Consider the following 16,022-nt stretch of genomic DNA (forward strand, 5'->3'; position numbering starts at 1 on the left):
CTGATCCTGGTATGTCGCGATGTGGGTAAGACACCTTTTCTGTAGTCAGGTTTTATTCCCCAAGCCCGGGCTGCAGGAACAATCTACAAATGCGATTAGCTCCGTATTCTGTGCGGTGAATGGAAACCTCCAGCATAGATTTCCACTCAGTGCCATAGCACATCTCCCCAAAGCATCCTCACTCACTCAGAAGGGGGAATGAAGATTAGGCAAGATCCCACAGATACAGATCGGCTGGACACGTCACACTGAACAACCTGTGCCACGCGACATTTCCAAGGTTTAGTTTTGAATTTGGTGCACTCGCATTTCAGGAGATCGTAAATATAGCAAAGATTCAAAATATCCTTCATCACTGAACACATTAATTCATATCTCAAATGTGAGCTTTCCACTCCTAGCTTAGCCAATCCAACAGAGGTGAATTTCATTGATATAGCGCCCTTTAACGGCCACACAATGTCCCAAAGCACTTTAATATTTTGCAAGTGTGGTCACTGTTGTAGCATCGGAGATATGGCAGACAATCTGTGCACAGTAAGATCCCACAACCAGCACTTAAAGTCTAAAGTTTATTTATTGTCACAAGTAGGCTTACATTAACACTGCAATGAAGTTACTGTGAAATTCCCCGAGTCGCCACACTCCGGCGCCTGTTCGGGTACACTGAGGGAGAATTTAGCATGGCCAATGCACCCTAACCAGCACGTCTTTCGGACTGTGAGAGGAAACTGGAGCACCCGGAGGAAACCCACACAGACACGGGGAGAATGTGCAAACTCCACACAGTGACCCAAGCCGAGAATCGAACCCAGGTCCCTGGCGCTGTGAGGCAGCAGTGCTAACCACTGTGCTGCCCAAGTTTATTTATTAGTCACAAGTAGGCTTACGTTAACACTGCAATGAAGTTACTGAGAAAATCCCCTAGTCGCCACACTCTGGCACCTGTTCGGGTACACTGAGGGAGAATTTAGCATGGCTAATACACCTAACCAGCAGATCTTTTGGACTGTGGGGGGAAACCGGAGCACCTGCTGTGATAGTGAGCAGATCATTTGTTACTTGTGATGCTGATTGAGGGATAAACATTGGTCAGGACACAGATAACTCCCCCTGCTCCTCTTCATGCCATGAGATCTCTCCCTACCCCACCCCCCCCCAACCCCCCTCCCCAGGGGGACAGAGGGAATCTTGGGGCTAACAGCCAGAACCCGTGACAATGCGGCACTCCCTCGCAGTACCACGCTGGAACATCAGTTTAAATTTCTTCCCTCATTTTAATTCATCAGAATCGACATTTCAGATTTTCAGTTAACACAGCAGCACTCATTGGAAATGGTCGTGGGTTTTAGCGTGACCCCAAAATCATTGCAATATTCAAGATGATGAATGTGACAAAGGACAGGTCACTTTCCGTGCTGCAATGTTCTTGATTCTGAAATAATGGGGAAGGGATAGAGTTTCAGCATCAGCTCCGTCTCTGCTGGTTGTCAGGGGTAGGTATGGGGGCAGTGAGAGAGATGGGGGTTTAGCTGCAGTTTTAATGATGGGGCAGAGAGGGAGAGGCTGGGAGCTTTTCTGTTGAAGGTGACTGCCACCTTGTGGTGACCATGTGTGCTTCAGGCCGACATTGAGCTGCTTGTTCCATTAGGTGTGGATGCAGACTGAGTACCTTCAGGTGTAAGGACTAAAAATACCTTCCTGTTCATACAGCCTTTGCTAAAAATAAAGAGGTTCACTCGATGCAAAATATTGTCCTGAAAATTGCAAGCGGCAGCTGATGTTAGCAAGTTTTTTTACCCAGAGGATGGGGTGCCTGGAACTCGCTGCGAGGGAGGGGGGGAGGGGGGGGGGGGGGTGCTAGTGGAAGCAGATACGATAGTGACTTTTAAGGGGCGTCTTGATAAATACATGAATAGGATGGGAATGGAGGGATATGGTCCCGGGAAGGGTAGGGGATTTTAGTTCAGACGGGCAGCATGGTCGGTGCAGGCTTGGAGGGCCGAAGGACCTGTTCCTGTGCTGTAATTTTCTTTGTTTCTAACTTTAATTCTTTGAAATAAAATAACAGATTGAATAATTGGAATAAGAATCTCTGCCGCTTCATTGTCCTGCAATGGTTAAAGGTCACACTTCCTGCCAGTGTCCTCTTTATTTCCTGTAACACTTTCCCTGTCACACTCATTGATTTTTACAGCGTATCCCATTCAACACCCCGCGGAATGTGAAGAAATATTCACGTCCATAGCTTCGCCCAGGCTGTGATACACATGATCACCAACGTGGCACATACATGACCCAGTCTGTGTGCGCTGTGGTATCACTTACTGTTCTTTAGATCAGATCTTGGGTGCCTGATGGTGTAACCTGTGCAACATAATGTTTCCTCTCGCTCTGTGGGGGAATGCAATCATTCAGATTAACGGTGACCTGACTCAGCACACTCATCACTGGCTCAGAAGTTTGTGGATTTAAATACCACTCCACAGAGTTAAACGCAATATCCAGGATGACACGGTTAGCATTGCTGCCTCACAGCGCCAGGGACCCGGGTTCAATTCCCGGCTTGGGTCGCTGTCTGTGCGGAGTTTGACTCACCTGATGAAGGAGCAGCGCTCCGAAAGCTCGTGATTCCAAATAAACCTGTTAGACTTTGACTGGGTGTTGTGAGACTTCTTACTGCGTCCACCCCAGTCCATCACCGGCATCTCCACATCATGTGTGGAGTCTGCACGTTCTCCCCGTGTCTGCGTGGGTTTCCTCCCACAATCTGAAGGATGTGCAGGATTGGCCGTGCTAAATTGCTCCTTAGTGTCCACAAATATGTAGGTTAGGGGGATCAGTGGGATAAGTACATGGGGTTAACGGGTTAGGGCCCAGGTAAGATGCTCTGACAGAGAGTTGGCGCATGCGCGATGGGCCAAATGGCCTCCTTCTGCACTGCAGGGATCCTATAATTGAGTCCAATACTATACTGAGGGAGTGCCATCTTTTGGAGGTGATATTGAACTGATGTAAATGATTATTTCGAAGAGGCACAGGGGAATTCTCCCCAGTTCCCGGATCAATATTCACCAACACCACTACTGGTGGTAATCCAGTACACGCTGACAGTGGTTAAGGAGTAGTTTAAGGCTTAACCCTACCCACAGCAGATTAAACCTTCAAAGAGTAGGGTGATTAATACCAACACATCAAGTATGATAGAATGGTTTTAAATCTTAGCAATGTTTTATGACAACAGATTTGGTGTAAGTACATACCCACCACATGAGGAATAGAAGGGTATGTTGATGGGGTGAGATGAAGGGTGGGATAGGATGAGGCTCAGTTGGGCAGAGTGGTCTCTATGATGGGGTTTGGATAAAAGCCTTTGCAGCTTTATCTTTTCCAAGTGTTTGAGTTCCCAGTGATGATCAGATGAAAGACAAGCTTCTGTGACCATTCCATGCTGTGCTCTCTCTCTGCTGTTCAACCCCGTCTTTCTCATTTTCACATCAAATTGAACCTGGATTTATGATGAGCTTTGTAAAAGAAAAGTCCCAAACCATCCCACTCTGTCATTGTCAGAACAGACAGAATTCCAAACCATTCCTCAACAGGAGAAGGTCATGGCGCAAAACCTTTAGATCACTTTGCCCATGAACAGAATGAGACACAGCGCCGGGACCGCTCAGTGCCAGTACTCCATGTGAACCACCCTTATTGCAGCTCATTCAGTCAGCATAAACCACCCCCAGATCAGCCCAGGTTCATCCTACACCCATCCGATCCTCGTATCATTTACGTTTTGTGAATAAGACCCTTCCATTGCACAGTGACAGTTTTGAGGCAATTTCTCCCCCTCTCTCCTCCACCCCCCTGTCCAGACTCACCAGCTTTAGTTGTTTCCACAGCTCAGACTCTGATACTGAATCAAAGATTAAATTCACACCAAGTACACTCACTCAGCATTCTCTGCCTTTTCTCCTCTCCTGGTCGAACAACACCTCCAGGTTAAAGTTCAGATCTGCAAGTTCCAATCTCTTCAATGCTTCGCTCCTCTTTTTGTTGTCATAATAGAACAACAACTGCATTTATGTAGCATCTTCAACACATCCCCAATTCACAGCTGCATTATCAAACAGGATTGGAAGATGAACCACATTAAGAGAAATTAGAATCAAAAGCTTGGGCAGAGTTGTTGGTTTTAAGGAACAGATTAAATTAGGAAAGAGAGGTGGTGAGGCAGGTAGATTTAGGGAGAGAATTCCAGAATTTAGGCCCCGAATGGATGAAGGTGCGGACGCCAATGCCAGAGCGATTAAAATTGGGGATGCTTCAGAGACCAGAATTGGAGGAGTGCAGAGATCTTGGAGGGTTATCAAGCTGGAGGTTGTTTAAAGTTTATTTATTAGTCACAAGTTAGATTAACACTGCAATGAAGTTACTGTGAAAATCCCCTAGCTGCCACACTCTGGCACCTGTTCGGGTACACTGAGCGGGAATTTAGCACGGCCAATGCACCTAACCAGCACGTCTTTCAGACTGTGGGAGGAAACCGGAGCATCCGGAGAAAACCCACGCAGACATGGGGAGAATGTGCAGATTCTGCACAGACAGTGACCGAAGCTGGGAATTGAACCCAGCTCCCTGGCGCTGAGACAGCAGTGCTAACCACTGTGCCACCTTGGAGGGGTAGATGTGAAAGGTTAATTTGTCTATTGCCTTCAACATTTTTTTCTGTTCATTCCACCTGTAAAACCCTTAGTTCCCAGGAGGTGGAGCTCACAGCCCAGTAACAAGCAGCAAGTTTCCGCATTGAGATCAAAAGCGAATATTACAAACCTGTTTGGATCTTCCAGGTTGTGTTTTTTTAATATATATTTCGTGAAAGCTGTCGCTGATTACAAGTGTTACAGTATCCGAGTACTTGAAAACCATTTTCCTTTCATCTTCAACATAAAAAACCCCGATTGAAGTGTAGAAGTGCAGTGGGAGCCGGGTGTAGATGAAATAAAGGGATTATAAAATCAAATTGAACCATTTACTTTGTAGACTGGGACCGGTGACAGAAAGAAGATCTTCAGAAACTGTGTGAGGATGAATTATAATTTCATCCCTTTGTTTAGGTTTTGGTTTGTCCTGTTGAACAAGTAAGTAATGTTACTCGTTTAAAGTTTATTTATTTGTGTCACAAGTTGGTTTACGTTAACACTGCAATGAAGTTACTGTGAAAATCCCCTAGTGGCCACAGTCCGGCGCCCGTTCGGGTACACTGAGGGAGAATTTAGCACGGCCAATGCACAGTCGTGTTAACCAAGTCCTAAGGAGGTTGCTGTGTGTAAATTGGGTGCAGAGCTCCCGATATAAGAATGGTGATGACACGACAGAAATATTGACCGTGAATCTCCCATCGCGACCCGCAACTTTTCTGGCCGGTCGCGGTGGGAGATGCGCGTTGTCGGCCTTGTTCCGGGACTTGCGCATGCACTGGGAATGCACGCGCATCTCCGAGAACCGGAGACCGGACAGGGCTGGGGACCGGACCGTGCTGGGGACCGGACCGTGCTGGGGACCGGACAGTGCTGGGGACCGGGCGGTGCTGGAGACCGGACGGTGCTGGGGACCGGACGGTGCTGGGGACCGGACGGTGCTGGGGACCGGACAGGGCTGGGGACCGGACGGTGCTGGGGACCGGACGGTGCTGGGGACCGGACAGGGCTGGGGACCGGACGGTGCTGGGGACCGGACAGGGCTGGGGACCGGACGGTGCTGGGGACCGGACAGAGCTGGAGACCGGACAGGGCTGGAGACCGGACCGTGCTGGGGACCGGCGGGAAGGCAGGTAAGTCATTTGTATCCTTTTTTAAAATGTATTTTTAATGTATTTTCAATGTGATTATTGGGAAGTTAACAGTCCCGATTGAATCTCCCACCCAGCCTGGGGTACTTCATTCCGGCACGGTTCAGACTAGCTCCCCATGTTTGGGTAACTAGCGGGAGACTCCGCTGGAATGAAGGGGGGGGTGCAACCGGGGCCCCCCAGGGGGTCGGGCAGTGGGGGGGGGGGGGGGTGGTGCCCCCTGGGCATTGCCACCCTGGCAGTGCCAGCCTGTGCTCCCAGCACTGAACAAGGGGCAAAGTGCCCACACCCAGGGGGCACCTTGGCACTGCTCATCAGGCATTGGGGTGGGGCCTGCCACTCGGGGGGGCTTGGACCTGGGACGGGGGGTAGGCAGCGGTGGGGGGGTCCCCCGGGTTGAGGGGGGTGGGGGGGATCGCTACTGCTGGCGGGGTGGGCTGTGCATCGGGGCACCCCTGGGACGTGTGGGGGGGGGGCTCAGGGCTGGCCCAGGAATGTTGTGGGGGCCACGATCGGGCCCCGGGAAGGGGGGTGGGTGCTGGGGGGGCAGCACTGCGGGGGTCCCGGGCTGGCCAGCGATCGAGCTGGCCAGTAAACAGGGAGTCTGACAGATCGGGGCCACTGCACATGCGCTGAGTTCCAGGGCCGTTAAACTCCGGCGTGAATGGGCACCCACCCCCCCTCTCTCCCCGGGCTTTTAATGAGATTCACGACTGGGACCTCTGCAGAGCACAGAGTGCGGAAACTCTGGTGAGAAGCTGCACTGAGAAAACAGTCGGGATTTAGAACAGTTTTCCTGCCAATTCAGCACTTTTGGGTGAATCGCGGCCAGTGTGTGTAAAGTGCAATCCCGAGCTTGTGAAAGATGTTATATAAATGCAAACCTTTCTTATTCTTCTCTGAAGGAAGACTTTAGAGAAATTTGATTTGATTTATTATTGTCACCTGTATTAGTATACAGTGAAAAGTATTGTTTCTTGCGCGCTATACAGACAAAGCATACCGTTCATAGAGTACATAGAGGAGAAGGAAAGGAGAGGGTGCAGAATGGCTTACAGAGCGTGCGTAAGTTGGGAAATGTATGGAAAGGTAAAAGTAAAAGGTTTATTTATTAGTGTCACAAGTAGGCTTACATTAACACCGCAATGAAGTTGCTGTGAAAATCCCCCAGTGAAATTACAACAAGTTGTGAGATTGGTGAAGGTTCTTGGTAATGAAGGAGCCACCAGGGTAGATTTAGGGGAAGTGTTTCCTCTGAGAGGAAAGTGTGGAGTAAAGAGAGTTTTATAACGTGGGCCCAGCCTATCAGGGTTCACAGGTCGTGGAGTGGAACTCTTAACAAAAGCTGACTTCAGGCAATAGTTGAGTTCACTAACGGAATGGATGTTTGCAAAGGTGCTGGACGAGAAATCCCGAGAATCAGAGAAACAGATATTTCCGAGTTCTGCTGCAGTGTCGTGAACCAGGCTGATGTTATCCATGAGGACACTTCAACGCCAGACACTGCTTCATGGTGGTGTATATTATTGGGTGTGAGGAGTCACACGAAACCAGCTGTGAGAAGCAGCTCAGTCAGAGTGTATCAATTACTAAAGACTATTTATTAATGAAAGAAAAGACAAATGCACACAAACAGGACTATAATTCTATAAGTCACATTATACACATACACACAATTTTATCTAGAACTTACCCCTTGCTCCAAACGATCTTCCCCATACTGAACTCAATAAGACTCACCTGTTCCCCAAACCACCTGCACCTTAAACAAATCTATAAATTAAATCCAATTATAGTTAGCACACAATAACAAGAGGATGAGCCAGTCTGGGAAGAGATTTAAATTGCCTTTGCTGTAAGGCTTTACAAAGGGCCTCTGCTGTTAGCTGGCTTTCTGTTTGATGCTACCCTGGCCTTCCTGTGAGATGTTAAACTGGCCATTCTGCTTCTTCAGGGGTCGATAATTATACCCTTGGCTCTCTTTGATTCTGCCCACCGTATAATGGGTTGTCTGTCTCTCAGAAATCAGAATCTATATGTCTCCTCTGATCCCTCATTCATCTCGCTAAACTGCTTCCTGATGACAGGGCAATGTACATCGGATCTTATCTAGGTGTCTGCTAATCTCATTACTGGGAAAAGGACGCATCTCTTCAGTCCCTTTGAATGTGGGCCGCTGGCAACGTCTACCTTGTTGTTAGGTAGATTACATCCCATCATTCCATTTGTTAATTCTGGGTCATGTTGTTGCCAGGCAAATCCATCACATGCTTCAATGGGTTAAGATGAGCTAGTTGGTCTTCCTTTACTGTAATGGTTTTCAGGATGTGGGCACTGTTCATAAGTTCATAAGATATAGGAGCAGAATTAGGCCATTCGGCCCATCGAGTTCGCTCCGCCATTCAATCATGGCTGATATGCTCCTCATCCCCATTTTCCTGCCTTCTCCCCATAACCCTTCAACCCCCATTCCCAATTAAAAATCTGTCTCACTCCTCCTTAAATTTACTCACTGTCCCAGCATCCACCGCACTTTGGGGCAGCGAATTCCACCGATTCACAACCCTTTGAGAGAAATAGTTTCTCCTCAACTCTGTTTTAAATTTGCTGCCCCTTATCCTAAGACTATGAACCTCTTGTCCTAGAATGCCCCACAAGAAGAAGCATCCGCTCCACGTCTACTTTATCCATACCTTTTATCACCTCAATTTGATCTCCCCTCATTCTTCTAAATTCCAGAGAGTATCAGCCTAAACTGTTCAATCTTTCTTCATACAACAAACCCCTCATCTCTGGAACCAATCTAGTGAACCTCCTCTGAACTGCCTCCACTGCCACTACATCTTTCCTCAAATAAGGGGACCAAAACTGTGCACAATACTCCAGGTGCGGCCTCACCAATGCCTTGTATAGTTGTAACAATACTTCCTTACCTTTATATTCTATTCCTTTAGCTATAAATGCCAACATTCCATTCACTTTCTTTAGTATCTGCTGTATGATTGACATTGCTAATATCCTTAGTTTGGGGCTGTGTGCTTGCTAAGTGATATCTATCTTATAGTCCCTCTGTATTCCTTGTAATGTCCACACTTCCCTTCCATGGTCATCACTGCTTCAGAGCTTTGTGCTTCCTGGATAACAGTGTGTTGCAGAATGAGAATGAAAGGATTTATGGTGTCAATTTATATTTAATACTTCACACTTACCGCTCAACCCTTCAAACTGAAAAAGCGAGGGAAAAATCAGCTGTGAAAAATGTTCATACATGCCTCACATTTTTCATACAGCCGACAAGGCTGTATTTATTGCCCATCCCTAATTGCCCCTGGGAAACAATTTGAGTCACTCACTGAACCATTCCAGAGGGCAGTTAAGGGTTGGTGTGGGTCTGGGGTCACATGCAGGGCTCGTGTGAAGCAAGAGACACAGATTTCCCTCCTTAAGGACATCCGTGAACTTTCTGGGAAGGGTGTGCAAAGTTTAAGATTAAAAAGAAAAACTTTGACTCTTTTTCTTAGCAGAAACTCGAGAATCACATTTGCGAGGTGTGCCCTGAAGATCAGTTTCAGAGAAGAACAAAGAGACACGAGGAAGATCCGTACCCAGAGCGGTACCAGGTACCGGGAGCGGACCTGGCCAGTTCACTCAAGCGGGTAGTATTTGTTTTCTGTCAAAACTGAAAGTTAAATGAGTTAAAGTTAAATGAGAGTTAGAATCGAAGTTCAGGTTGAAGTTAAGTGAATGGAATCGAGTAAGTTAAAGTGTTGCGACTGATATATGTTTGTGTTGTGTGTTGGTTTGTGAAATGTTAAAGAGAAAGGTTTTGTTTAAGTGAAATGTGAGTCGACTCTGTGTCTTTACTTGGTCACTCAAGGGGAAAATAATTGAGGGAAAAGATCTAAGTATTCCAGTCAGGTAACAAAAATCAGTGAATGGGAAATTTGAGGGTGAGGTGACGTTTCTGTGGGACTGACACTGATTTATAACCTCTTGCTGCTTGTAGGATTTGACATCGAGTCCCTACAGTGCACAAGGAGGCCATTCAGCCCATCAAGTCTACACTGACTCTCTGATAGAGCACCTTACCCAGACTCTATCTCCTCAACCTCATGTACGTACCTCACCAATCGCCCTAACCTGCACATCCTGGAATGCTAAGGATCAATTTAGCACGGCCAATCCACATCTGTGGACTGTGGGAGGAAACCGGAGCTCCCGGAGGAAACTCACGCAGACACGGGGAGAACGTGCAGACTCCGCACAGACAGTGACCCGAGCTGGGAATCGAACCTGGGTCCCTGGTGCAGTGAGGCAGCAGTGCTAACCACTGTGCCGCCACTTCACAGATCCACACAGTAGTAACAGCAATGCAGTGAACTTGCTGCAAGACCTGCCGCAGATTCTGGGCTGACGCAGTCGCTGGGAATTCTGGTTAAAGCACATTAATTCAGAAACACCGATTTATCCGATATTGTGTTCTGATCTTGATTGAGAGTCTTCAGTTATGATGCTGTTGTCATGGTACCAGGTCACATGGCCTCTCGTTGTTTTCTCTGTCAATAAGATATCGCTATAGAAACAGTCAGCTGATCATTAAGTAGGCGCCAGAATCGGGAATCGTTCCACGGTTATATTCTAATTACATTTCTAATGGCACAATTGACTCAGTCAGTTCAGCTCAATATTAGAATGAAACAAGTGATTGTTTAGTTGGGATATTTTTACCTTTAGCCTTCTTGCACACTCTCACTCCTTCTCCCTGTCTCTCATTCTCTCTCTTTCTCACTCACTTTTTCCTTTAATCCTTTCATTTGTGGAGAAGGAGATCTTTGCTCTCAGTCTGCTCGGGATTTTATGCTGGACTCACAATTCTAATTGGCCACTCGCTAAATGAGGGTTTGTTCCGAGTCCGACCGTAATCCGGAGAATTAGTGTAATCCGGATAGGATTCTGCATAATCTGGGTCGGATTGTGTGTCTAATCCGGATCAGGTTGTGTGTAATCTGGATCGGATTGTGTGTCTAATCCGGATCGGGTTGTGTGTAATCTGGATCGGATTGTGTGTCTAATCCGGATCGGGTTGTGTGTAATCTGGATCGGATTGTGTGTCTAATCTGGATCGGATTGTGTGTCTAATCCGGATCGGGTTGTGTGTAATCTGGATCGGATTGTGTGTCTAATCCGGATCGGGTTGTGTGTAATCTGGATCGGATTGTGTGTCTAATCCGGATCGGATTGTGTGTGTGTGTAATCAGGATGAGAGCAGTTCCAACAATGGGTCAGGAAGTTTAACGCCATCCAGTCGAAGCAAGCCCATATGAGTTGGGCACCATATCCACAAACATTTACTCCCTCCATCACAGACACACAGTGACAGCAGTGTGTACCATCTACAAGATGCACCACAGCAACTCACCAAGGCTCCTTAGACAGCACCTTCCAAATACGTGACATCTTCCATCTTGAAGGACAAGGGCAGCAGACACATGGGAACACCTCAACCTGGAGGTTCTCCTCCAAGCCACTCACCATCCTGATTTGGAAATATACTGCCGTTCCTTCACTGTCACTGGATTATAATCCTGGAGCTCCCTCCCTAACAGCACTGTGGGTGTACCTACACCATATGAACTGCAGCATTTCAGGAAGGCAGCTCACGGTCACTTTCTCAAGGGCAGCTAGGGATGGACAATAAATTCTGGCCTAGCCAGCGACGCCCACATCCCAAGAATAAATAAAAACATGTTCAATTATTCTTGAGGCCCCTCCTTGGCTCCAGGCCGGGGCTGAAGCCCAGACCCCAGGGCCAGGTTGCTAGGTCTCGATGTAGATCACACCATGTTTACAGATTATAGACTCCTGAGTCCACACATTCCACAGTGACTCCACACAGCTTGTCACTGCACAGAAATAGGAGAGAACTTCAACTGTTAAAAGTTTATTTGTTTCTAACAAAATGTTAAACATTTTAACATCTTAAGTCACATAGTCATTGAATGGGTGAAGAAATGAAACATTTACAAAGGCCTTAAATCGAACTGCAGCCACAGGGATTACCCCTGGTTACACACTGATCATCTGTGATTTGATCCGATGCATATTCCAACATATCTAATCACCAACGCCTTGCTTTAGTTAATGAAAGATAATGTAAATAATGCACAATATATTTAAAAAAACCAACACTGAGGAGGAAAATTTGCCGGGAACTCTCTCTTTCTAAAGCTGTCGGGACTGGAGGGTCAGGTGAAAATCTGAAGTTTGAGGTGAACAATTCTTAACAGGGTCAGGGCGTGACAGATTACAGATCCAAGGCAGCTCGACGGAGTTAAGATACAGATCAGCCATAATCTAAACGAATGGCAGAACAGGCTCGAGGGGCTGAATGGCCACGTTCCTGTTCCTCTGCTCTGCCTGTTGGCCCTGTGTCAATAAATTGGATTTGTCTTTTTGAACTGAACTGTAACTTTTGTCCTTTAAGCTTCACAACAATTACACCAATATTTTTTCCACCGTGCCACTGTCTACATTTTCGGCAAAGGAGTTATTGGCATTTTTGACGGGGTCAGTAACCACTGAGGATTAGTACTCACTTTCCAGCACCTGCCCTTTGCTCATAGAGCATGCCTCCTGTTCACAGTATCGTTAGGGGAGATGGAGTAACTGACTGTAATAAGTCCTCGGAGGTGGAAATCCCATCACCAAAATTCCTTTATTTACAAGATCCAACAACACAAAGTGTTTTCAGTAAACAGTCTCCATCCGGAGTGCCAGAGGAACTGACACTCCTGTTTAAGTACAGAGCATGGGGCTTCCTCATTGGACCATCAATTTGCCCTTAATCGGGGACATCTTTTAATGGGCCCTTAATCAGGAAATTCCTGATTAAAATTGTTACACTGACACAGGAAGCTTTCCCCCATTATCTGGGACAACTCACACAGCAAGCGAAGGTGTCTCGACTGCAGTACCGAGGGACATCTCTCGCCTTGCTCCTTACACCCATGTCCATAGAGTCCCACCTTTCTCATTGCCTCCCCGGGGCAGGCAAGACTCCCAAACTCCAGGAACATCCAACCTGAACACAACCTTCAGACGGTGAATGGGTTGAGGAGTTTGTTTATCAAAAAAGAGAAGAAGCGGATCATAGGAAGATTCTGTCTCCACCGAGATTCCTGAATTTTTTTGTCTTTCATCCCAGAAATATCCCAGGGCATGGGGATCATTCCTCAGAAATCTTCGTCCCAGCCGGAGAACTCATCCGAAGGCTCATCGGTCTCTGGGGTGAAACTGTCGAAGTTGCTGTGATCCACTGGACCTTTGAACTGAAGCAAGAAGTGAGAAAAAGATCGGCGGGGCGAGAAAGGGTTAGATTGTGGGGACAGGGAGCATGGACTACGCTTGTATTCCCTGGAATGTGTAAAATTAAGGGGGGGATTCAATCATAAGTTCATAAGATATAGGAATAGAATTAGGCCATTCGGCCCATTGAGTCCGCTCCGCCATTCGATCATGGCTGATATGCTCCTCATCCCCATTTTCCTGCCTTCTCCCCATAACCTTTCAACCCATTACCAATTAAAAATCTGTCTAACTCCTCCTTAAATTTACTCTCTGTCTGAGCATCCACCGCACTTTGGGGTAGCGAATTCCACATTGATCCACTAAAGGGTTAATAGGAAAGATTGTGATGTTAACAGTTCACCCAGGTTGTCCAGGTTACCGTGCACCTTTTACACCAATGTTGTATATGGAGCTCTGGACAGTGACGATTGAGATGCCAATGTTCTTTCCATCGCATGGCTGAGCAGGAATCTCTCCCATTCTTACCGCCCATGGACCTTTCCCCGTTGGGGTGAAGGATGGGGCAGATTGGCAGGTTAAAAGTCAGCTTCGTGTGATGATACTATGCTATTAATATATTTTATCTTTAAGGGAGCACTGCTTTAGGATTCAGTGTTTTGTTACAAGCAGTCGGTTTGTTTGGAAGGGATACGGCAGATGCTGGGAAGCAGGATAATCATTCATTTTTAACCATGCAAGTGTTTATTTAGCAGAAGGCTTAATGAGCTTTTGTTTGTCAAAGAAGAGCTGTTGAGGTGTTTCCTTGATTAAAGTATTGGAAAGGTGTGTTAGGGTCATATAGTCATGTGATAGTAGAAATGGAAGGAGTTAGGTTAATAACTGAGAAAAACAGCTTTCTGTGATGAGTTACTGGAGAGGGCTGTTTAAAGACAGCAGCTCACAAAACAGCTCTCACTCTCTCTACAAAATCTCTCTGGAAGCTCCAAAGCTGTTAACAAAGGTAAGAGCAAGTCTGCCTGGATTTGCTAACTATTTTTAAAGTGGGATTTAAGTCTATAAGAGAAATATTGCTTAATTGGAACTGAATAGTGATAAGTTAGAAGTTAAGAGTTATTTCTTTTCATGTTTAAAGATTGTTCAATGGTTAAGAGTTAAACAGTTTTATTTTGTTAGGGTTATTCTTAAACTGTGTTTTGAAGAAAGCTTGTTTTGATAAAAGAGCTCTAATTTCTCAGTGGAATTACTCCGGGAGCCAAGCATCCTTTCCTCACATTTATGCCAAAATAGAAAACTTGTTGGGGTCTAGTCTGGCTTCACAATATACCTTGGAGTTCCTGATCCGGCACCCTGACATTAGTCTGCAGAATAGGGCGAATAATGTGGGATAAAGTTTGAGAATGGACTACGGTGCATTGTGAATGGGATTCTGACAGCCAATCAGAAGACCACCTCTGATTGTCACAGCATGAGAAACAAGAAGGCAGTGACAAAGCTTTGTAACTTTCACCCAGCAAGCAGGCAGATTAACGGGAGAGAGACAGGCGCAGGGTAAGTGCGGCCTTTAAATGATGGAAAGTCACTGAAGGGGAAGACTGGGGCAGGTGGGAAATGAAAAGCTTGTCGTATGAGCAGCATTTGAGGACTCTGGGTCTATACTCAGTGGAGTTTAGAAGGATGAGGGGGGGCGGGATCTCATTGAAAGTTACAGAATACTGAGAGGCCAGGATAGAGTGGACGTGGGGAAGATGTTTCCATTAGTCGGAGTGACTAGGATCCGACAGCACAGCCTCAGGCTAAAGGGACGTTCCTTTAGAACTGAGATGAGGAGGAATTTCTTCAGCCAGAGGGTGGTGAATCTTTGGAATTCGTTACCACAAGAGGCTGTGGAGGCCAACTCATTGAGTATATGTAAGACAGAGATAGATAGGTTCTTGATTGGTAAGGGGATCAAAGGTTACAGGGGAAAAGGCGTGGGAATAGGGTTGAGAAATTTATCAGCCATGGTTGAATGGCGGAGCAGACTCGATGGGCCAAATGGCCTAATTCTGCTCCTATATTTTATGGTCTTAGGGAAGAGGAGCCAATCCAAGAAAAGGAGATTCAAGTCTGCCAATGAAAGGAACAGGCTATAAAAAGAGATGTTTTAAACCAGTATGATGTCAGAATAAATGCCCAGATTTATTCTGCTCTGTTGCTCTTGAAGGAAGAAATAAAGGGTGGGATTCTCTGGCTGCGCTCAACCCAAAACCGGAGAATCCCACCCAAGGTCAATGGACCTTTGCGTGATTCGCCCCTCCACCTGCTACGATTCCCATGGCGGGCGGGACGGGAGAATTCCCCCCAAAGGCATTAGACCCCTTGGCACTGACCATGCTGCGCCTCACACACGTAGAAAGAAAACATCTATTGTTTTATCAGCATTCTGATTAACCTTAACTGAGAAACGTGAAGGCTCCTGGGGAGTACACCCAACTGGGAACCATTTATAAAGTTATCATTACCTCCCTGCGAAGAACAGACTGCATCTTCCGAGTCCTGAGCCCTTCCCAGTCAAAGCCTTGGAACCATCTGAAACAAAGTGAATGAATCTCACTGTGAATTTGTGCTGTGATTATTAAAGATGGGTCATTTATTTTGTTGATATCAGTGATGTGGCAACTCTCAGTTAGAAAGGGAGGGATGAAACCCACTCTGAGGACAATGTGCAGATTAAGACTTGTGTTCCACTGAATATCAAAGCTTTACGAAATGGATAACAGAATACCAGGAAGCGTTAGGACTCCGTGTTGAACTTCCCTGAACACCTTCCCTGAACAAAAGTTACAGTTCAGTTCAAAAAGACAAATCCAATTTATTGACACAGGGCCAA

General features: G+C 46.5%; 1 protein-coding gene across 1 annotated transcript in view; it reads right to left on the reverse strand.

Moving 5' to 3' along the window:
• Window positions 1–11,773: 11,773 nt before the first annotated feature.
• The window catches only part of prkg2l (protein kinase cGMP-dependent 2, like), a 57,077-nt gene continuing 52,828 nt past the window's right edge, over window positions 11,774–16,022 (reverse strand). Inside the window, exons 17-18 of the mRNA XM_078199295.1 lie at window positions 15,655–15,721; window positions 11,774–13,173 (exon numbers count right to left, since the gene is read on the reverse strand). Coding sequence (XP_078055421.1) covers window positions 13,078–13,173; window positions 15,655–15,721 — 163 coding nt within the window. The 3' untranslated portion in view covers window positions 11,774–13,077. The remainder of the gene's footprint in view (window positions 13,174–15,654; window positions 15,722–16,022) is intronic.

The sequence above is a fragment of the Mustelus asterias genome, chromosome 28 (assembly GCF_964213995.1).
Source record: "Mustelus asterias chromosome 28, sMusAst1.hap1.1, whole genome shotgun sequence".
NCBI classification, from domain to species: domain Eukaryota; kingdom Metazoa; phylum Chordata; class Chondrichthyes; order Carcharhiniformes; family Triakidae; genus Mustelus; species Mustelus asterias.